Genomic DNA, 22,961 nt, shown 5'->3' on the forward strand with positions numbered 1-22,961 from the left:
CAGCTCAGGAAGGAACGGGTGCCTCTAAAGCTGAGTCACACAGGCTAAGTGAAAGACTGACCTCTCTAGTGAGTATAAAGAGGGATCACATACCCCAGGAGGACCTTCTGAAATGCTGGCCTGGTTCAGATGCTTCAAACAGTCATGATGACAATTTGTTTATGGCCCAGTGGTGACAGCAAGCCAGCATGTAGCCCTTCATTGACTAATATCAAAATCTGAGACCTTTACTTTGGGCCTACGATGGCGTCTCAACGTGTTTAAGCTGATCACTACTGTATCATCATGGGAGTCTGTGCCAATGGTGGAAGGGCTGAAGAGTGATACCCACACCAAGCCATGCCTCGCTGGGGTCCAACAGTCCTTTCAGAGACTGCTGCTCTCTGCAGCTACCCCTGGCAGCTCCTAATGTCAGGCACAGAGCACCTGATGAGCACAAGGATTAAATTCTCCAGATGTGGGACAGAGCGCTGCCTTTGGAAACCCTCCCCAGTGACATCAAACGTACTGTTGTATGTTTATGGGTAGAGCACAGGACTCACTGCTTCCATCAAGTATTCCCACATAGCTAGGGTAGGAAAAATTGCCTGGTAACATTTATTTTACATGAGCATTAATGTCAGTACCCTTTCAGAAAAAAAATAATGGAAGCAGTAGCTTTTTTGCCAAAATGCAATACTGACTTTTGAAATGATACCCAGAGACTGCCGAAGGGCTTGCTAGAGACCAGGCTACCAACAGCGCCCTGGAGAGTTACTGCTGATTTGACAGCTAAAGTCCGTTGTCCCCAGCTCATGACTTTACAGGATTGCTTGTGAGATCCCTGGATGTTGTGCAAAGCTGTAAGAACTTAAGAGGAAGCGCAAAGCATAATGTCTGCCAGTGCCTGCCCAGCAATGCTGTTCCTGGGCCAGCAAATGGGAAGGATCAGCCCCCAGTTCCCAAGCATCCGAAGGTGTTGTACCCGTGCTCTGCCCTGCAATATTCAGCTGCATCCCATCTGACCGAGTCTGGAAGCAAAGAGAGCCATGAGCTCATGCCCGGCAGGACGAGGGATTTATGTCAGTGGTTTCCCAGAACAACTCAGCATGGGGCTGAAGGGCTCTAGAGGGAGCAATAGGCTTGTAAAGTGCAGCCCCTGGGAATGTCCGAGAGGAACCAAGGGGGGAAAATGAATCTCAAGTGACAACACGGTCACATGAAGCTCCTGCGCGCTGCTTTAGTCATCCCTGAGCCGTGTCATGGCCAGATGGATCTGGGGGTGGGAAGGCGTGCTTAAAATATAGGTGGTGGCATGGGCAGACGCAAGGGGGAGTGAGAACAGACACACTTTATGGAAGACAAACCGACCCTCACACTTATCTTTTCATTTTATTCTATCTCTTTCTTAGGCAAAAAGATCCATTGATTCCACTGAAGAAGGGTCAGCCAAATGAGGACAGAATGAAAATGGAGTTAAAGCTTCAGAAGTCTGCCCACATGGTGGGGAGGAAGAAAGGGATGCCATCAGATGCTGTGATCACATTTACTGTATTTTTCTTTTGGGATTTTTTTCTGCTGATCTTAGATGTGTCATTAGAGTTTTTTTGTTTTGTTGTGTTTTGTTTTAAATCATTACAGTAAAATATTAGATAAAAAGAAGAAGGAAAAGGGAAAAGAGATAAGAATGCCTGTGCTGACAAGGACAGAAGGTATGGATGGCAAAATATGAAATGTAATATAAAAATGCAATACAAATTATATTACAGACATTTCTATGATATTAGTGACAGACTTCCAGATTCTAGTAAGAATGATTATGACACTATCTTTTATCCAGCTTCTACTTTTTAATGCTTATGTACTTACTTTTATTAAACCATGCTAAATGACCAATTTTATACATCTTTACAATTTCTCACAACATCTTCTTGGGTATCTGCCAAAGTAAAGATGCCTACTGCATTTTAATAACATATCTGACTGTATCCCTGAGCAGGATGCAATACATGCACACATATTCATTCTCAGCTGTTGATTGTTATTCACTTAGGCCAAATTTTGTCATTTTTATCACTTAAGCCACATTATACTTTGTTAGCTGGATAATTCAAGGGTAATCAATAAGGTGAGACAGGCCAACATAAGTTGACACTTCGTTAGTTGACTGTTGCTCATGATATGAGTGAAATGTTTTTGTAGTTCTTCAAATTGTATTTCCAATTGAAAATAAACCTGCACAACTACTGTTATCATTGGATGATAACTGTTTTGTCCTGTTGTCAGTTACAGTTTCACATGATAAGCATGCAGCTTTGCCTGTTGTGCTTGGTCCAGTGGCTATTTCATCAGAAAAGAGTTGCAGTTGAAGTAAGTGGCATCAAAAAAAGAACATAATTTGTTTACCATCAGTACCACAAATGCCACCTAATTTAAATATAAGAAAAAAAATGTTATTAACCTCATCCACTACTGCACTGTAAATTGTTTGCAAACTCTGACCACGACAGAGCAACGGACCAAATGGATAAATAAGCACATGGGGAGATGTCAGCAAATCAGGGTCACTGCACAAAGAAATGCAAGAGCTGTGCACGCAAATCAGCTGCAGGGCAACTGATCTGTTTGCATACTTATAGGGATGTTCCGTGGGTGTGCGTGGAAACTTCAAGATTTGGGAAATACACCCACCTGTCTCCTGCCAAACCAGACTGGGTCAGCATGAAGGTACACTTTTGAAAATTTTTGTCAAGTGGCTCACTCCAGGAAGTTCTTATATCTGTGTTTACACAGCATTCACTTACCCCAAATGAAAACTCAATCCCATTAAATAAATCAATAGGTGTTTTGTTCTGGATTTACATGGGGCCAAGTTTTCATGCAAATGTCCAAAAGCAGCCCTGCTGTACCCCTGGCCCCAGCCATAAGCTACTTCATTTGCTGTGCAGAAAGTGCTAGAAAAGCCACAAGCAGCTCCCTAAAGCTGAGTAGAGCATCCTTGCTGCTACAGGACACAGCAGACATGCTGTTGCCCTTCTGCCTCCCTCCCAGCTCCCTGCAGCATGACCGAGTGCTTAGGCAAGACATGCACCTCATTCTCTTCTCCTCCTCACACATTCTCCATACCCTTTATTCACCATGACTTCCCTGTGCTGGAAGGCTGGAGAAAGGTTGTATCAGAGGTGAAATCATTTCAAGGCATTATGCTGGTGAAACATATGCACGACATTTAACCTAGGGCAACACAGGAACCATGTTAAGCAACCAAAATTACGTAACTGAAATCGAGCAACGTTAATAGAGCCACTGCCAACCTAAGCAGGTACTAACATCTAAATTTACCTTAAAAGCATTATCTGGGTGATAAGGATAGTCCTTGACACCTTTCTGAAGACTGTCCCCAACAATCTTCTTATTTCATAAGTTAAAAACATAACCCCACACCCGCATGCTGTTGACATGAAATATTTAAGCAAGCCAATGCAGAAGCTGGTTCTGTGCTCAGAGTAACTTACAGCTGTTAAAATAAGGCTGACTCGGGCCCCTGAAGGTAGCAGATCCTAAAGCTGATTTTCCCCTACACTTTGATCTCCTAAAGAGGTACCGACAATCGATCCCTTTCCTCAGAAAAAAAAGGAAATTGCCTTCCAGCTGGAGTAAACAAAAAATGCTAGCCCCAAGCACCTCAGAAATGTGTCACCCTCAGTTCAAAAACCACATCTTTGCCTGAATGCTACTTTTTACCCATTACTGTAGCAAATAACACAGCACTTGATCTGAAACCCTCAGAAGAGTGGTTCTCCGTTGCATGAACAAGATCGTTCATGCTCTCAAGAGCTGCAAGAGAGGACTCAGCTCACTAAAACTGTCCCATTTTTTTTCTCTCTCTCTTTTTTTTTTTTTTGGCCAGTTGTTTACATTTTAATTTGATGAGCTCGTGTGCAGGCAGTTTCACTTCTGTGCTGATGATGGGTTTCACTTCCCAGTCCCATGTGCTGTCATGATGATACCGGCCACCGCCTCCTCCAGCCTCGCAGGGGCCTCTGTGCTAATCCCTTCGTCGACAGTCTGGCAATGTGTGTAAAAGTGCAGCCACTGCTGCTGCTGCTCCAATGTCTGCCTGCAAGGCACCTGGTGGCCCTTCTCTGCTTCACGAACTTGCGTTGATGTCTAAAATGTTACATAGTCGCCAATCTCAATCTGATTCCCTCAGGTTATTACTTCTACTACCTTCATGTTATTTTTCCATCCCACAAATGCTGTGAATGTGCCATAAAAGCACAATTTATTCTGTTTAGAGACAAAATGGTGGTGCTTCAGTAGCAGGAGATAGCAGGTTTAGATATGGTCATGGACATATATCAGGAAGGGAGCTGCAGCAGAAAGCAGGTAGGAGGACATCTCTGAGCTTATGGGAAAGGGCACAAACGAACTATCTGAAGAGACAAGACAGTCAAGTAATTTGGGATCTGGGTCGCCGGAAGGAGGTCTCTGAACAGAGGGGATCCTGCAGCAGTCAGCTTCAGATGACATCCAGTAGTAGCTTAGACATTAGTCACTTTTGTATAGCAATGTCAACACTCCACAAATACACAAAACCACCAGGAATGCTCCCTATATTGTCATGTTGCCTAATTTCTGAAGAAAGACTGCTTCAAGCTGTGGCAGGAATTTGGCCAGCAGGAACGTTATTTGTACTTTAGCATGCTTAGGTTTATGTCCAATGTACACACCAGCGTTTAGGCTTTGAGATGGAGGTGATGAGCATACGTGTGCAAGTGAGCATGGGCACCAGAGTCTGACACAACAGTGTCTGACAATATAAAAAAAAAAGTGTTTTTCCATCCTGTTCTGAAAGACAACCTGAGTGACCTGTTTTGACTGAATTTTGGGGGTGTGATGCCTTCTTAGACTGAAAGCCTGCAGATCAAGTTTGCAAAATGGATTAAAGCATTAAAACGCTGGGTTGTGGGGGGAAGCAGAGAGAAGACCTTTTAATGGAAAAGTCAAGCAGCCTCTAACTATAAGTGGAGTTGCTGCAGTAACCACTATAAAATTCTTATGAACTTGGGTGGAGACAATAATTACAGCACAGGAAGAATGAGATGCTACGGGTTGCCTGGCTTCTGCACCAGAGTGTCAGCACAGAGAAATTGCAGTTTGAGTTGTAAAATGTAGTGCTTCTTGTTACGATATTTTTAAGACCTGAGCTGTTTGAGCACAAATTATGGAAGGTGAAATTAAAGTAGAGCTATTTTTTCCCCAAAGATGACTTTCAGAAACTCCATATGAATTTTCAGACACTCCGTATGAACTGGCCACCCCAAAAACTGAACCTCTGCTTTCAGGCTGTGGCTTACCATTTATCAGGGATTTTTTTAATTTTTTAAACGCAGTGCTTCCCTATACCAGAGGCTGGGGTATATGTGAACAAGTGTTCAGAAGTGTCTTTGCCTCCAGAAGTGTGTCCAGCTCTCGGGTGGAACATAACCACCATCTTTCAGCAGAGCACTGTGTCACTGCTAATAGTTCAGGGAAATAAGAAAACAGCACCAGGGACACAAAATGGACAGGACGGTTCAAAATGAGATGACTTAACTGCAAAACCACCTACCACCTTATCACAGAGAATGCCTTGGGATCCTTAAGCCTAATAATAGTCCTTAACCCAGCTATAATTTCAAGCCATTAATAAGCTTTTTGAGGTAGAAATTATCACCCACACTTTACAGGTGATGAGGCAGACATGAAAAGGTTAAGGCCCAGATTCACAAGAGGATTTAGCTGCCTGAAGTGGGATTCGGGTTTGATTTAAATGCTTAAGCCCCAAATTACACCCCTCGGTGCCCCCATACAACTGGAGCCCGGCAGCAGAAGCTGTGGCTGGCTATCTGAGGGTGCTTCCTCTGCTGTCCATCCCCACTGCACCACGGCCACGAGCTCAGCCCCCAAAGGAGGAGCAGCTCAGCATGGTCAGTCCTGAGAGTGGGGAAACCTCACTGTGATGGCTGATTCTGGCACACCTTCCTGCTCTGGCACGCCGCTGGAGCTGGGACAAAACACACTCCTTGCCCTACAGAGCCATGAAGATGACGGCCTACTGGTGTGGCTGCCAGCAGAGCACTGGGCACAGGGAACAAGTAAGGCGTGGGATGGCTGGAAGAGCAACGTGCTGCTCTGAATATGGCAAGCAATGATTGTCGCTGCTGCTGTAGCAGGAGGGACTTCTGTCTACAGTGTCCCAAAGCAGGTGAAGGCCGAAAGGCAGCCTGACAAGTCGCTTCGTCAGTATCTAGCTGAGCGTGGGAGTGCACATGGGGACTGTTTACTCTCAGTTCATTTTCTTGGAGGAAGGACTCCTCCATGCTGTCATTACACTAATGCAATGCGCATTGATTTCAGAGCTCGGCAGAAGTCCGGGGTCACTTGATGGATATCCATGCCGTCAGCAACGGGGAGATAACGCTGCCATTATGAGCTTTGGACCTGCCAAGCTCTACCAGAGACGACTTCCAAGAGCAGGACGGCCTCTGAGGCCTCAGATATGGACATGGCTTTGTCGGAGCCGTGGTGCATAAAGTCTAGCCTGTGGAAACTCTGCGGCCTTGCCAAACCGTTTCCTTCAGTTCCTCCCTAAACTTCAGGGAACTGATGTTGTGCATACGCACTGCTCCAAGCACCGCCCCGCTAAAGAGCTCTTATGGCATCAAGCCTTCAGGACAGCTGCTGCTCTCCTCCTCGCCTCTCCTCTCGGCCCTCTCCACCCTGCCATGCCTGCACAGCATGGGAGGTAGCTCCCCGTGGGAGGAGGGTGGAAGGAATTTAATTCCTCCATCTTAGCACCATGCTGGAGGCCAAACCCAGCTCTGGTTGTAGAGGCTGGCACATGAGTCCCAACCCGTGCCTCACCCACAGGCACCACTGTGATAAACAGTAGCAGCTCAGGGCTTTGGTGCTGCTGGATGCAGCCTGGTCCCTGTGAGGGGTTCTCAGTGACTGTCTCAAAAGAGAGAGGCAGGAGGAGCATCAGCAGAGGACAGGGACCAAGAGACGGAGGTGGATGCAGACACAGATGAAGGGAATGGGGTCAGTTTGAAGAGGCTGAGAAAGTTGTGATGAAACAGTGTGATGGGAAAACGAGGGAGAATCAGGATGGGAGTGAAAGAGGTGGGGAGTCAGCATCAAGGTGAAAAAGTTTTTTTGTTTGTCTGTTTTGTTTTTGTTTTTGCTGTTGCTAAATGATTTTGGGAAGGGAACAGAGACTGATTCAGGCTGAGGAGGGTTTATGCACATGACTGCTGGAAAAGGAAGGCTCTCCTGACAGCAATTTGCAGCATCCTCACTTCTGCTAAGGCTGAGTGAGCTGACAAGAAATGCTTGCCATAGGACAGTCATCTGAAGTACACTAGCCAGCCCTGAAGCCCGGGTCCTAATTAATATCTCAGAATGATCTCATTTTGAGCACAGAACAGAAGCTCTTATTTGGGTTGTAACATAGGTGCGTACATACATACATACCTACACACAAAAATAAATATGTTTTTTTACCAGAACTCAAACAGCTCAACTGAAGGAGGCACACTAAAGTACAAACCAAACCAAAATAAAAAGAATGAAAAAAAATAAATAAAAGTTGAAGGGCAAACAGATCATTTGAAACTATGTAACCTCTTCATCTAGAGAGGTACTTTGTCTTCCAGAAGCAGTATCCTGGTAAGCCCAACTTCTTTTATCATTGCAGAAAACAAGAAAATGCTCGGAGGATAGTGTCTGCCTCATCCTCATCTTTACCCTGAGTTTAAAAAATGTACAAGCACAGCTCTGCACAACCAAAAAATAGATTTATTGTTATTGGAATGAGGGCAGTGGTTCAGCACTTGGCATGGTCACTGTTTACAGCAGTAATGCTCCCGGAGACAGGAAGTTCTCAAAATCACTCTGCCATTATTTTTCTCCTGTTGACGCTTTCTGATTGAGAGTTCTTTTGCCCAGACCAAATTTTAAGTAACCCAGCAGAGTGTTTGTGAGCTGGCAAAGATAGCTCCAGTCATGCTCAGCCTCGCAGACCACATGATGTTTTCAGTCCAGACACCCTCGCCGAGCTGTATCATATACTTTCTTACACAATCAGCAATTCATAGAAAAACGGCTGCACGTACCAGGAGTGCACCGAAGACGACTCGGGCTGGACGCCTGTAACACGCGAGCCGTCTCCCCCGCCTCCTCCAACCAGCAAGCCTCTGCCAAAGGCTTGCACCGGGACAGCAGTCCTGCTTAAAGGGCTGCGTTTGCTAATTAATCGCACGGCGACCCGTGCTGTCAGACTCGAAATAGGCACTGACCCGTCAGGAGTCCGCTCGCTGGACGCCTGCGCGGTGACCTGGTAAAATTAATGGCATGTCCAAGCAACCCTAAGTCACTCAAAAACTAAACGATTGCTTCCAGCCTCTGTCTTTTAGAGAAAAATTCTCCACTCAGGCCTGATGGGTTGACAGAGAGGAGCCCTGTGATACAAACCTATTTGTAACCAAATCAATTTGTACCCCAAACACCCAGCCAGAGCACCAAACCACCTCCCGCCAGTGCATCCGCTACCATTGCACACCCTTCAGCCTGAAGTATCACTAAGCAGTTGTTTTGCAGCTCTACCAACTGTCCCTTTTTCAGCTTTGATGATTTCTGCTGCGTTTCTTCTATTTTTGTCTCGTCTGGCAAGTGTGGCGAGTTGTTACTCCAGTATCTGATACCATGTCCCCTGAAGCATTCCAATGGTTTGGACCTGGACCCGGGTGGCTGCTTAATACTGATTTTATGACCCTGCTGAAGAGCATCCTCCTCTGTTTTGCACATACTTTTATAATTTTGAATGCACTTAAGTAAAAATAAAACAATTTTTAACAAAGTGCCTAAATAACACAACCACCAGCTGAAGCTACACAGAAGGAGCAAAATTCTGACTTCAGAAGACCAATAAAAATAATTGGACTCAGGATCCAGCCAGCAATTTTTGTGTTTTAAGTATTTCTGAGATTCCAGCTTAAACTGATTTTTCTTCCCCAAAATTATATCCAGAAGGAAGAGTTCTGAAGGCAGAAACTTATGGTTATGCTTGGTAATCTCCCTCTTATATTCTCCAACCAGCTACTCCTGTGAAAAAGGGATACTTCCTAGGCTCTGAAGAAATTAAAAAACCGTCGTTAAATTTATTCACATATGCCTAATCCTGATAGCAGGTAGAAAATACATATATGTGGGGTTAAATCTCAGTCCTTTCTAAAACTCAGTATTTAAAAAGGCCTTGCTGGAAAGCTAGCTGCATCACGAAGCTGCAGCTACAGATTTCAGCTTTAGATTGAGATTTTCTGCAGCAAGCCGAGACACTTCCCCATTAGCTACTGTTATGATAACCTATTAATAATGATTTTCATCTGGAAAATGTTTATTTGTTGTTGTTGTTTTCTTTTCTTTTCTTTTTTTTTTTAACGTTACGTTCTACAAAGAAGATAGTTACTGGGACTAATGATTCCATGAGGAAAATATGTAAAGCTTACCGAGCCACGAAGCTTGCCCTCTCCAAAATAACTATTTATTTTTAGTTTTATCCAATGAACTTCCATGGTGTCAGGCTTTTTGCATCGGATTTATTTCATCATAGTAACCTAAACTGGTTCATTATACGTTAAGAAAACAAGGTACTCTGCATTAGCAGCATTTTGAAGTTTGAAACTTTTATGAATGGAGGGAGAAAAATAAAGATTTTTTTTTTTTTTTTAACCATGTAATCATGCAAGAGGGGCTGAGATTGGCTGAAGTTTTAAACTACATTTTTCTTTCAGAAATTACTTACTCGGGCTTACAAGCCAGACAGGCAGGTTTTCCCAGTAGCATTCTCAAACTAGGGTGAGGAATAGTAATTCTGGGCCCCAGCCAATTCCAATGTAAATCTGTTTTGTTCAGGAAAGCCAGCCAAATTGCTTTTATACAACATCTCGTTGTTTCGGGAGACCTGTGATATTCTCAGCTCCCAGTCCTGGTGTCAAGAAAATAAAGTGCTTTTTTTTTTTTTTTTTTTTTTTTCAATTCTGAACTCTAGGCACAGCCAGAGCAGCACAGGGCCACTGCTTGCTAGTAGATAGGAAATAAGCAGTGAAACACTGATCGGTTCTTTAAATTGCAGCCAATATTTGGTTCATGCTTTGACAGACGCACAGAATCAGACCTCTGAATGGAGTAAATTGTTGTAACTCTCTCATGGTGAGAGGAGAGCCACTTATGTACTACGATGGGGTTGGGGACAATAGTCTTATGCAAGGGCATTTGAAACAGTCGTCTTGCTAGACCTTGCTCATTTAAAGCTCACAGAAAAAGATTTAAACCATTTATCAAGAATGGCAATTTTCCCCTCTTTTAAAAGTGAGAGGGAAGTGGCTTGCCGACAGTTCCGCAAGGCTTTTAATGGGGCTGTTTACAGCTGAGCGGCAGCCGACGTGTAGTGAAAGAAATCGAGGCACGGACCAGGACTGTCACTCAGCAAAGCCATTCCTTATTCTCCAGCAGTGATTTTAAATCACCCAAGGTACACAAATAATGTCCACTATGACTGCAACCGACGTGAACTTTCAGTTGCTATTCATATAATATTCCTGGCATCACATTATCACTGGTGGCAACTGAACTTATTCAAACTCAAATATTACACAGCAAACAAAGTTTCGGTTAATTTTCCTCTAGCGAAGTATCAAAGGAAGCAATGCCCTTTGAAGCAGCCACCTTCTGCTTCAGGCTTTATACAAATTCAACAGAACAGCACCCCAGAAATCATGTACCAAATGCAAACAATCCACACCTTTGGAAAACAATCCCCTGTTAGAGGAGTAAACACAGGCATACATTAGTCACTGGCTCCAAAGATGGGCGGCCAATGGGGCTTGGGAGATTTGACCTCCGAGACTGACTAACAGCATGCAGTGCTCCCAAACCACTGCTGCTGAGATGATCCCAAGCACCAGAGCACCACACAACACAGGACATCTGTGCCCACACGCACATGTGTCCGCAGCTGAGTGCCGGCCGGCAAGGGGCTGAGCAAGGCACCCCTCAAAGCCCTTCTGCATGAATAGCCACTGTTCTCCCCTCCTCCTTCCCTCCCTCCGCCGCTGAATTTTGACCTTGAAAATCCCACAGTTCACTGTTGTGATTCCTAGCTTCGCTGCCGTGGCCAGGAACTGAACTACAGGTTTGTTTTTATTAGCTTCTCAGCCACTTTGCCAGCTATTCATTTGAATCTTCTAAACAGTCATCTCTGAATCATAATGCAAATTCCATTTACTGAAAAGGTGGAACCTTTAATATAACAAATGAACACATTTAATGACTGATACTTTTAGACATTACAGCATCTCTCATGTTTTCAGTAAATGGATATAATTTTCTCTGCATTACCCTATTATTATTCTTTGCTAGCATTACGAAGCTACATTCTCAGCTGCGGGTGTTTTCCAACAAGTACATTTTGAAGACAGCCCAAACAACATGATTTAAAAGACATCTCCCTCTGTATCCTCACCTAAAAATGCTGCTGGATACTGAGGGATTGGATGGGTATTTTATACTTAAAACGTATTTGCTGCTTGCATCCGTGTTTCCACAGCACCATGTTCTTCCAAAATTGCAGGCTGCATTTACACTGGAAGAATACCCTCAAATGCATTTGACTTCAAAGGCAAATAGAAGCTGTTGCGTATAATCAGAATGACTTCCTCAGCCTAAAGCCTGACCCATCTGCCACTGGGAGTAAAAGGTTTTGAGAAAGAGAGCAGAAGTGGGTCACCTTTGCAACGCTCCTGAAGCATGCTTGTTGTAAGTCAGTGCGTGTTTGTAAGAGCCACGCATGCCACCATGCACCAGGACATGGCCCGGATTCTCAAAGAGTGCCTACATGGGAGCGGAAGGTGCTGAGAAAGGGTCAGCGTACCCCAGGGTATTCAATCTGGTCATGAGAGACAGCAGCTCCCAAATTGCTCCAAAAGGCAGTATAAGGAAACCTATTTAGGTGCCGTAGATACTATCGCTTTGATTTGTGAATGTTATAGCACTGAATTGTCCCGAAACAACAATGTTGTCTTTGGAACACCGTGATGTTATGTTCCGATTTTACTTGAAGATACAAACTAGACAAAAGGAAAACACATAAGTAAATACCACATGAAGTCACATGGAAGACGTGACAGTTTTTCAGTCTTGACCTTAAACCAGAGAGGCCGATTGTTTCTCTGTGCTTTTTCCAAGCAGCAGCTCACCAGTTTCAGTAGGTTTGCTTTAACCACCCTGGCCACACAAAGGCACTCCGCTCACAGGAGCAAGGGCAGTAATGCAGGAGGAGTGCTTCAAATAATCTTGTAACAGAAATCTAAACACGATTGCTTGGAATTTATGGTTTTCAAGATTATGGGCTTGAGCCAAAGAGCAAAGTTACTACAAAGGGTCCTTCTGTCGATGTTATGGGCTTTTGGATCACGCTTTGCACGCCTGTTCACACACACGATATGTGAACTGCACATGCGAGACACTATTTTCAGCTTTCTAACAACATTTACATATAGTTACAGTCTAAGTCAGCTTTGACTCTTGTTATTCAGACTCATAATGCTTTTCTATTTGTACCAGTAATTCCTGGTTATCACAGAGATGCAGGAAGTCTGACATTAAGCTCATCTATTTGGCTCTGTTCTGTCCTACCCCATCCTATGCACTTGCAGTAGTAGTACGTTAAATGCCTACTGTATATGACTCTATGTCTACTCCAGAGAAAGAAAGGTCAGAAAAAGTGCCCTATCCCTTAATCACATTGTGATGAAGCTGGAAAAAAAATTTAGATCTATGTGGGCATTATTTGTAATTTTAGGTCGACTCATGCTGTTGCAGAGACCGGCTTTTCCAGAGTTTGCCTGTGAGCCCTGAGACAGTCACGGTTCTCTACACAAGCTGACAATTCCTATTTTAAATTGAAAATATGTTATTTAAACTTAAACATGCGTAATATTGTGCTGTTCTAAATTGTCGGGGAGAATTCTGTAGTCAAAACGAGGCTCACTGAGCATGGTATTTTTTTTAAAATGAGATCTTACTGTATAAAAATTGAAATAACGTGGAAGACAGGCTAGAAGAAAACAAGAAAAACACACAGCTGGCTCTGTACCTTTGGAATTGGCCTAAATCAGATCTCCCTACTGTCGAAAACTCCACATACCCCGCATTCGAATTCTCTCCGCGTAACCAGAACTTGACATAGCTGGTGAAGATGACTGAACTGCAGCTGTGAACAAATACCTACCTCTTCCACTTCTACCCACAAATCTGAGGTCGTTGAACCTTGCTACTTGGTTTTTCATGGCAGCTGTTGCATTTCTGAGTTCTGCAGAGTAGTTTTCATCATTTCCAGCCATTACCGTCACCAGCGTCCCATCGGGCACGTCTCCCAAGGCCACCACCTATGGAATCAAAGCGCAGGATCCTCAGCTTCCTTATGCGACATTTATTTTCAGGCACAGAATACCAACAATTAATGTGATAAAATAGGAAAGACCAGCAACAATAAAAATAAACAGGGACTAAAAGCCATTTGGGGGAAACTGAAATCACTTCCACTACTACCTTCCAGAGTTACGGCCACATTTTTACACTGATGCGCGCCCGAAATACAAAGTATAATGTGCACCCCGGCATGAAAAATACATGAAATCAGCTTTCCAAAATATACTTCTGTAATTGGCAATAAACAAATTCAAGTAACAGGAACTGATTTTGACCTGATTTACATCAGTGGCACTACTTTTAAGCTACAGCAAAGTCATGTAAATGTAAAATTCAAGAGAAAACAAAACCAAGGCAATAATCTCACGGACTCTGAGGGTCAAATTCCCCACAGTTGCACCAGTTCTCTCTCTGCTCATCACCCCTATCTGAATACATAAATTCAGAATAAGTGCATGAAGAAACAGGCCTCAACCGAATGTTTAATTGCAACTTACTGAACATATTTTTTTTCATTTGGAAGCATGAAAGCAAATCATTGACTTAAGAATTCACCTGTAGTCTGGTGGATGGAAATTGCAATCTGAACTAACGAAACCTGCAACAGCTCAGAAGCTTTCACCTCGTTCTAAAGTCTTACATTGTAGCTCCTTAGGACCAGCATCTATCAAACAAATATTCAGGAACCCAGGATTCACTGCATTTTTGACATGATGCTCTGGGGGGTGTATGGATTTCTAACATTAATCTGTCTGGCTTGTATCTGCAACATTCACACTAGTAAAACTAATAAAAATTTAATTTTATCTTACCTTCTTGAGCAGGACTGAATTCTCAACAGTTTTACCTGGCTATTGCCCTGCATTGAATGGATGACTGGAGTATCTCTTGATTTGCTCTGGCAAAAGTAAGAGCTTGAATCGGGTCCTCTGTCATAGTTTTTCTTAAAACCTAATGCTCTTGCTAAGAAGTTCCCCCAATTAAGTCTACAGTAGTGCAGTAGTGATCTCAGCACCACTATCACCCCCCCCCCAAAAAAAAAAAAGAAAAAAAGAAAAAAAAAGAGGAAAAAAAGCTCTAGCTTGTTTTTATTTCCTCTTTTACATATTCTAAGAGGAAGTAGTCCTGCACCAGGTCCTCTGAGTTGCTGCTTGATATTTTTCCTTCCTCTTAGCATTTTCTAGCTTACGTCCATGCAGTTATAATTGGTTCCAACTTGTCACAGCCTGGTCTGATTGCTATTAGTTTTCCGAACAAGATCAGCAGCCCCTTTACTTAATCTGTCTCTGATGCTTATTCCCCAGTAATAACTACTTACCCCAATAAGACAGGGGTCCCCAGCCGCGGGTATTTTGGACTCTCTCCTTATACAGGGGTTGCCTCCCTCACTTCAGTGTCGTTTGTCACCTATAACCCTTATTTTCACTTCCACATATGAAGTTAAAATCACTGTGTCAAAATTCCCTCTTTACGTATATATTTCAGCTTCCTCTTTCCCATTCCTCTGCGGCTCACGCTTTTGTTTCTTGTTCTCCTCTGTGTGCCGTAAGCCGTTCCTGTGGCCTGTTCTGTGCTCAGCATTCTGATTTTCCAGTTCCCCTGATCTTCGCATAAAATAGTCCCTGCTCGAAACGTTTGATCTAATAAATTCTCTCTTCCAGAGCATTGTGTAACGAGGCACGCTGTCTCACAAGATCAGCCGCCGTGAACCTGATGCACTTTCCCGGTTCATAGGAAGTTATCAGAAAACCTTAATTCAGGCACGTATATTAAAGACAGAAGAAAGAGAAAGGGGAAAACCTGGGCATTACCCTCGCCTCCCTCTGATGCAAATGCGTGCCTGCTCACTTAAGGAAATACCTGTTAGCATTTTTAGGGATGAAAAAACCTTCACAAAACCAGGGTCAGCTGTCTCTTACCAAACAAATATTTAAAACCACCATTTTCAAATTACACTGAAGGCAACCTTGTCGATAAGAAACGCGAAGAAAATATTAGAAACAAATTCTAAAAAAATGCAGAGTGAGGAAAAGAAGCTAGAATTAAAAGTCACAAACAATAGGAGCGGAAATATAAACATTTACATTGGAAAAAAGACTAAACAGATAAGTTGGGACTTGGTGACTGGCATTATCTAGTACCTTGTTGCACTCTTAAAAATATGGATTTCCAGAGAAGTGGGAAGTTGCAGCATTGACAGCTATCTGAATTACTTACTGCTGGTGCATCAATCAAACAAAATTGGCCTTTTAAATTAAGATTTAGATTATTTCCGAGAAGCGCTTGGAAAATGAATCTGTACGGCACCTTATTAGAGTTATGCATTTTTCTCCAAGTTTCCGAGAATCGCGCTTTATTTTAGAAAAAAGTAATGCACGGAGATGACCGTTTTGGTCGGGAATAATACTCTGATCCTACAGATCGAATAGAACTAGTGAATTTTGGTAAGGAAACCTGAAGAGGAAACTCTCTGTCTCCCTCTTCATAGCGATGCAATATCTGTGAGCAAACACTTAATAAAGCTCAGCGCTTTTTTTTTTTTCCTTTTTCTTTCTTTTTTTTTTTTGTGTGTCAGGTGAGAATAAGACATTGGCAGCCCGGGAGGGAGCGGACTTGTCTAGTTTCGGCACGATCCAAACCCTCTTACGATTCGAATCGCCTCGCGATCTGAGTCGCGACTTTCCCAACGGCGGCAGCAAGGGGGGTCCCGCTTCAGGGGAGCGGTTGTGGGGTCGGAAGCTCCTCGCAATCCCCTTTAGCCGGCCCTACGGGGACGCTCTCCCGTTTTGGGGGTTTTCTCTCCGCGGTCGCATCTCTGTGCTCGCTCTCGCCTTCTCCGCAGGAGCCGAGGCTGCGGTCGGGCGGTGGCTGTCCCGTGTCCCGTGTCCCCCGGCCACTGCCACGCGTGGCAGTACCCCGCCCCGGCTGCGGGGGATCCCCCTTAGCGGGCACATGCGGGGACGGGGCTGGAGGAGCGGGGTTTCGCCCCGGTTTCGCACGCAGCGGCTGTGCCTTCCAGCAGGAGAGCTTCCCGAGCAATTAGCAGCACTCGCCCGCTGCGTGGGTGACAGGGAATTAATTAACAGGAACGCGGGAATTTAGGAACTGGCCCTGCCGATGAGTGCCTGCCTTCCCCCAGACTTGTCTCCGCGGGAACCAGAAGGCTCTCCGCACACGGCACAACTTTTCCCTAAAGCAGCGCTTCCCAAAATCTCGGGAGCCGGGCCGACTGCCTTCTCTCCCTTTCCTCCTCCCCCCCCCTCAAAAAAAAAAGACCGGGGGCTGCCCTCCTTCAGCAAAGCCGTGCCGAGGCAGTGGGGTGCAGCAGCGACGGGAGCAGGAAGCACAAAGCCGCCGATTCCCCATCATCCGTCCCAACTCCAACCCGGGGCTTTCGGGGCTCCCTCCTGGGAGAACGGGGTGACGAGGGGACAATTACCTTATTTCTTCCCCGTCTCGAACGCACGGCTACAGCAGTAGCACGAAGGGCAGCGTATTCAGCCAGAGATAGGCCGAAGTGGGAAAAAAAAAAAAAAGGAAAAAAAAAGAAAAAAAAACGAGCAAGGGGAGGGGGTGAATTTTGCCTCAAGCCGGGTAACGGGAAAGCAGGCCGGGGGAGGGAGGGATGTGCAACGAAGCGGCCGCAGGAGGCAACGGAGGGTAGGCCCCGAGATTTACTATTCAAACCATCCCAAATAGTAATAATAATAAAAATATATACGTGTTATAATAATTATTATTTTTTTTTTCTCCGCAGCCACCGGGGGCTGCTTCCCCGAGCTCCGGGCCGCCCGCGACGGGCAGTACCTGCATCTGCTCCCCTGGGCGGCCAAACTTTTCGGGTTTGGACATTTATATACACATATATATATATATAATTTTAATTTTTTAATTTTTTTTTCAGAGCTACGGGACAGAGGCAGCGGCCGGGGGGTCCCGCCCGTCCCGCCCGCACCCGCTCCGCTCCGCGGGTGGCTGCGGCGGGCGAAGGGAGGGAGGCTCGGGGCTGTCCCCCCTCGTGTGTCCCATCTCCCCCCGTGTGTCCCGTCCCCCCCGTGGGTTCCGCGTGTCCCGTCCCCCCCGCGTGGGTCCCATCCCTCCCCCGGCCGCCCCGTGCCCCCCAGGATCGCGCTGTCGGGCGGGCGGCAGGACGTACCTTGAAGGCGATGGGCAGCGTCTTGTTGCAGCGCCAGTGGGTGGGCAGCACGGAGCAGAGGAAGTTGGGGCTGTCGGTGCGCACCAGCTCCCCGGGGTGATCCGCCAGGACCTCCACCATGCTGCGGTCGGCGCTGCGCAGCTTCCCCGCCAGGGCGCCGCTGTGCTCGGCGCCGGGCAGCGGCAGCGGCTCGCTCATCTTCCCCGGGCTCAGCGTGGTGGAGGGCGGCGTGAAGCGGCGGCTGGTGCTGGTATCTACGGGGATACGCATCACAACAAGCCTGTTGAGTGAGGGACCTCCACAGAGTTCTTACCAAGCAGCCAAGCGAGCGTAACTCTTCGGCGAGCCGCTCTCTGGGGACCAACATAAACGGATACGGGCTGAGCACCCGGGGGAAACTCGGTTCTACGCCAGTCCCCAAAGTTTAAATTTTTTTTTTTTTTTCTCTCTCCTCTTTGCCGAACGCGGCTGCGGCAGCGAGCACGCCGAGACTTAACTCTTGGCTTCCCGGTGCCGCGGCAGAGGTGGCGTTAATCCAGTAAGAGAAAGGGTCTTCGGTGCGGGGCCGCACCGCCGCGCCCGGGCATTGAGGGCTTTAGCGTGGCCAAAAGTTCCCGCAGGGCACGCTCCGGGAGGGCTCCCCAGCAAAAGCTACGCGAGTGGGGTGAAAGCCGGGAGCAGGAGAAAGCCGGGCTTCCCGGGGAGGCAGCTGCCTAGCGCTTTCTTCCAGGTGGCTCCTCTACAGTCCCGGGGGGAAGCGGAGCACATCAGCGTCTTGCGGAGGCGAAAGTCGCTCTTACAAGCAGCGAAACGCGGGGTCGGTTTTGGGCTTTGTGCTCAAAGGTCAGCCGGCTGGCACCGCACAGACATACCCACGCAGGCACACACACACCACGTACACCGCGCTTCATCAAACATTTACAGTATCATCTGCGGAGGATTTAACCACGCCGGGAATCCATTAACGTTCTCTGCAGGGTTTTGGATTTAAGCAGCCTTGGAAATCGGCTTCAGTAGTTTGGTTTGCGAGTGCCCATGGCATGACCTCTCAATAATTCTCGCGAAGAAAAAAAATTAAAAAAAAATAAAAAAGAAAAATAAAAAGCTCAGTGCATGGCATTCAAACTTCAGATCTCTCTCTGTGCACTTGTCTTTGGTATAACGCCTGCCATGAACGCAAGGAAAGGTCGCAGCCGCTCACGAGCGCTGAGGCTGAGAGGTCCACATCTGAGAAGTTGGGTTTGGGGATGTTGGTTAAATTGTGGGTTCTCCCTGCGGTTTTGTGTGTGCAACAGCGCTCTCTCTCTCTCACTCACGTTCCCCTCAGCAGACAAACCAACAGCCTGCAACAACTTCGAAAGTCATTGCCAATTAGTATTATTTTTTTTTTCGGTATCTGAGGCAGCCTTCCTCTAATCCGGCCGCAGGAGCCGGCTGCTTACCAACACTTTAACCGCAGCAGGTGGAAGCCTGCTTTGGGAAGCATGGCTCGTCTCCCCAGCGGGGTGGATGGGGGCTGGCTGCGGGCAGAGCCCCCGCACCCGGCCAAGCGGCGGCAGCCAAAAACACCCGATGGCAAAAAGCACCCCGGGGAGCGGGTGGGGGCAGAGCCGCTAACCCCCAGGCGGGGAGGAAGCAACGGGGGGGAAAAAAAAAATAGAAAACAGGAAAAAAAAATATAATGAAAGCCAACAAAATGAGAAAGTTCCCAGGCAGGGTCACAAGTCACAGCCTCCAGCCCAGACGACGGCTCAGGATAAAGCACATTTCCACAGCGGGGAGCTCCCGGGGTCTTCGCAAAGCTTCCCACGGCGCCGGCACCCGTCGGCTCGCTGCCGCCCTTTGCCCCCCGTGGTCTGCCCGGCCCGGCCCGGCCCGGCCCGGCTCGGCTCGGCTCGGTTCGGCTCCGCTCGGCTCCGCTCGGCTCCGGCGCGCGCCGCCGGGATGAATGGAGGAGGCGCGCGGCGGGCGGCGCGCGGAGGAATGTCATCCCCGCGGCTGCTTTGCATACGGGCGGCGCGGCGGCCAATCAGCGCCCTCCCCGCCGGCAGCCAGGGCGCGGCCGCGGGCCAGGGGCTCCCGGAATTGGCGCGCCCGCCGCCGCCGCCGCCGCCGCCGCTACTGTGCGGGCAGCGCCCGGCCGGCGCGCGCCCCCGAGCGCGCCCCCGAGCACGCAGGGCTCCGGGTCCCCGCGACCCCCCCCGCCCCCCCCCCCCCCTCCCCGGTGAGCCCCATCCCGGTACGTTACAGCGGGGTGATGGCGTGGCTGCCTTTTTTTTTTTTTCATTATTATCATTATTTACTTATTTATTATTTTTATTTTTTTGGGGGGTGTGCGCTGGAGTTCCTCCATCCCCCGGGAAGGGGGGCTTGGGGCTCCCCCGGGACGAGGACGGGGCCGTACCCGCACCCGCTGCAGCTCCGCCGCGCGGCCGGCAGAGGGGGCCCGCCGCCTGCCCTCGGCGCTCCGCCGCCCGCGGCGGGGACCGGTGCTGCGGGACGGCTCCGCCCGGCTCGGCACGTCTCGGATCGGCACGGCACGGCGGGGGGAAGCCCCCCCGTGTCACGCCTGTGCGTCTCTGTGATTATTATCATTATCATTATTATTTATACATATATATTTTTTAACTCCGTCTTCCCGCACGGGCACTCCCCGCCACCAGTTGCGCCCCGCCGAGCGCTCGCTTGTTGGAAATTAACCTCGGGTTTAAGTTATTGCGGAGATGTTTTCTGCCGGTGGGAGAAAAAAATAAAATTGTACGGGCGAATGGCTGGTGGAAACTGCAGCTTGGAAGCCGTCTGGGGTGTATTAGTGGCTGGTAACTTTTTACGGGCATTGCAGAGATAAGAAGAGCTATTTCAGTGATGTGCACATATCCATATACATAGCCTAAAAAGCTAAAATACGCATATAGTGTTTGGGTTTTCTTTTTCTTTCTTTCTTCTTTTTCTTTTCCTTTTCCTTTTTCTTTTTCTATTCCCGCTTTCTTTTCCCTTTCCCTTTTCTTTTTCTTTTCCGTTTTCTTTCTCCTTTTCTTTCCCTTTCCCTTTTCCTTTTCCCTTTTCATTTTTCTTTTTCCTTTTCCCTTTCCATTTCCCTTTTCTATTTTCCCTTTTCCCTTTTCTCTTTTCCTTTTCCCTTTTCTTTCTTTCTGCTCTGCTTCTCCTATTTTAGTTAAGAGGTAGGGAGTATTTTCTATTTAAATTAATCAATATATGAACTATAAATCCCACTCAGTGCTTTGCATCCTTTCTCAATCTGAGCTTCATATAAATACAAAATAAAGCCATTCTATTACACAAGTGAATGGTCAGAAAAATACAAAATGCCCCAATTTAACAGAAGTTGGAGAAAATATTCCAGGCTTACACTTTTCTGTAACTTAGTTTACATTTTGTTTTTTAACTTAGCAGCATTACCAGGGCTGAGGTGAGGGACTTTAATCTCGGCTGAAGGTGACCATATTGTTTTTTTTAACTGCACAGAACCACGCTTTTACCAAGGTAAACTAAGGAGTTAAGTAAGAGAGGGCAGGAAGGGAAAATACGGTGGTGATGATATTTCAATACGGATCGAGCTATCTGTTTTACATACCCGTTAACACTTACAACAGGTGGGGGGAGATGTCTATTTATTTATTTTTTAATCTAATACAATCTATCATCTTCCTTATAACTATTTTTTTTTTGCATGACAAAGAGAAGAGCTCTCACAGGGATTTGCTACCCCCTTACTGTATCTTGAGCAGTCACTCTGGAAGAATGGGAATTAATGAATGAAGCAGCTTGCAGGGATACCCGTCATTAGGCAAAGTAAGGAAATGAGGCAGGGTATTTAAAGTCGGTATTTCTTCTCACATGCTAAGACTTTTCAGCATCCCCAGTGCCAAGACTTGCGCTCGGACAGTCAGTCCTTTGTGCAAGAATCCCTTTGAAGCGGGAATCACAACTGGTATTACACCTTTACCCATTCACATACAGCACTGCTCACGTTTGTGTTTTGACATCAATTTATTACGGCCGTAAACAAACCACAACTGAATCTCTATCTACCATGCATTGCCTCTGTCGTACGGGATTACTAGACCACAAAGCACCGAGCTTTTTACATAACACAGTTAAAGCAAAAGCTTCGGAAATATGAGAGAGAGAGCAACAATGTAGGGATGAATTTTAAACAGCCTAAATTACAAGGGGAGAATTAGAGCCTGACCTCACCGCACATGCAGACACTCCCCGGCCAAACAGGCAGAAGTGGACACTTGTTTGAAATGGTTTGAATTTGTGCAGGGCGAGAGAAAACTTGAACGAGGAAGGCAGCAAGACGTTTTGTTAGAGGAGAAAAAATGCAGACCATAACGGAGCTGGCATACACACAACGTGAGCACAAACCAAAAGAACTGGCTACAGACCCTGATCTTGCCAACAATTAGAAACATGCCCAACCTCATTCTTAGCAACCTTCCTGCTGCATGCAACAGAAATCTCATCAGGGAATGCAATCATGCACACACTGGGCTTAACATCTGGGCTTAACATGGCATTATTTGGTGGGTCAGCTCCTACCACTTGCACCTGAATTAATTTAATATAAGTATTTAGGCCCTCCTGAAGATACTTATAGTGGTGTGAGAGTGCCTTGCTTCTGCTGGTGGTGAATCAGGGGGTTAATGCTTGGAAATTAAATCTGTAGGATCAGGCTTCTGAGTTACCCCTGCAAGTATTTATAGCATAACAGTTACCATCACGGGTAATTCCAGTGACTGACAGGGAAACAATTGCTGTAGTGATATATTAAATTATTTTGGTACTGGAATAATGTTTCATTATTCCAGTAATTAAACATTGGACAGAGAAAAGCAGCTGCCTGCAAGTAAAAAGGTAAGGTGCTCCTTGTTTCCTGCAGTGATCTCTCGCGCAGTGAAATGCGAGTGTTTCATCCCAGCACATGAGGCTCAGGTATGATGCCACCGAGAAAGAGACGTGAGATGGCCAGTGTGATGCCAGGGAATTTGGCTCAGTGGGCCAGGACTACACAGGTGTGTGGTGTGTAACTTTGCTCTGTTTCAGGGAGGGGGGAGTGCCTAAACCCCGCCGGGTTTTTGATCTCTGTTAACAGATCCAAGGTTATTCTCTCTGGAAGAGGGAAAACTGGCTGCAGCTCAGTTTATACAAAGCAGAGGGGTTGTGATGAACGATGAAATACCACGTTTTCATTTGATACCTGTAGTCTGGGCATCTGATTACTTGTGACCCAACTCGACCACTGAAAAAGTTCCCAAGTTTTCAAATA

General features: G+C 46.5%; 1 protein-coding gene across 5 annotated transcripts in view; it reads right to left on the bottom strand.

The window, feature by feature from the left end:
- Positions 1 to 22,961, bottom strand: part of RUNX1 (RUNX family transcription factor 1) — a 171,129-nt gene that overhangs the window by 50,843 nt on the left and 97,325 nt on the right. For 3 of the 5 annotated variants that reach the window (XM_040545378.1, XM_040545379.1, XM_040545380.1), the window contains 2 exons: positions 17,669 to 17,922; positions 13,313 to 13,469 (listed from right to left, as the gene is read on the bottom strand). In XM_040545378.1, coding sequence (XP_040401312.1) covers positions 13,313 to 13,469; positions 17,669 to 17,922 — 411 coding nt within the window. Of the gene's footprint in view, positions 1 to 13,312; positions 13,470 to 17,668; positions 19,626 to 22,961 lie in introns of those variants that run through there. The other 2 variants (XM_040545381.1, XM_040545382.1) reach the window with 2 other exon arrangements.

The sequence above is a fragment of the Cygnus olor genome, chromosome 1, assembly GCF_009769625.2.
Source record: "Cygnus olor isolate bCygOlo1 chromosome 1, bCygOlo1.pri.v2, whole genome shotgun sequence".
Lineage (NCBI taxonomy): Eukaryota > Metazoa > Chordata > Aves > Anseriformes > Anatidae > Cygnus > Cygnus olor.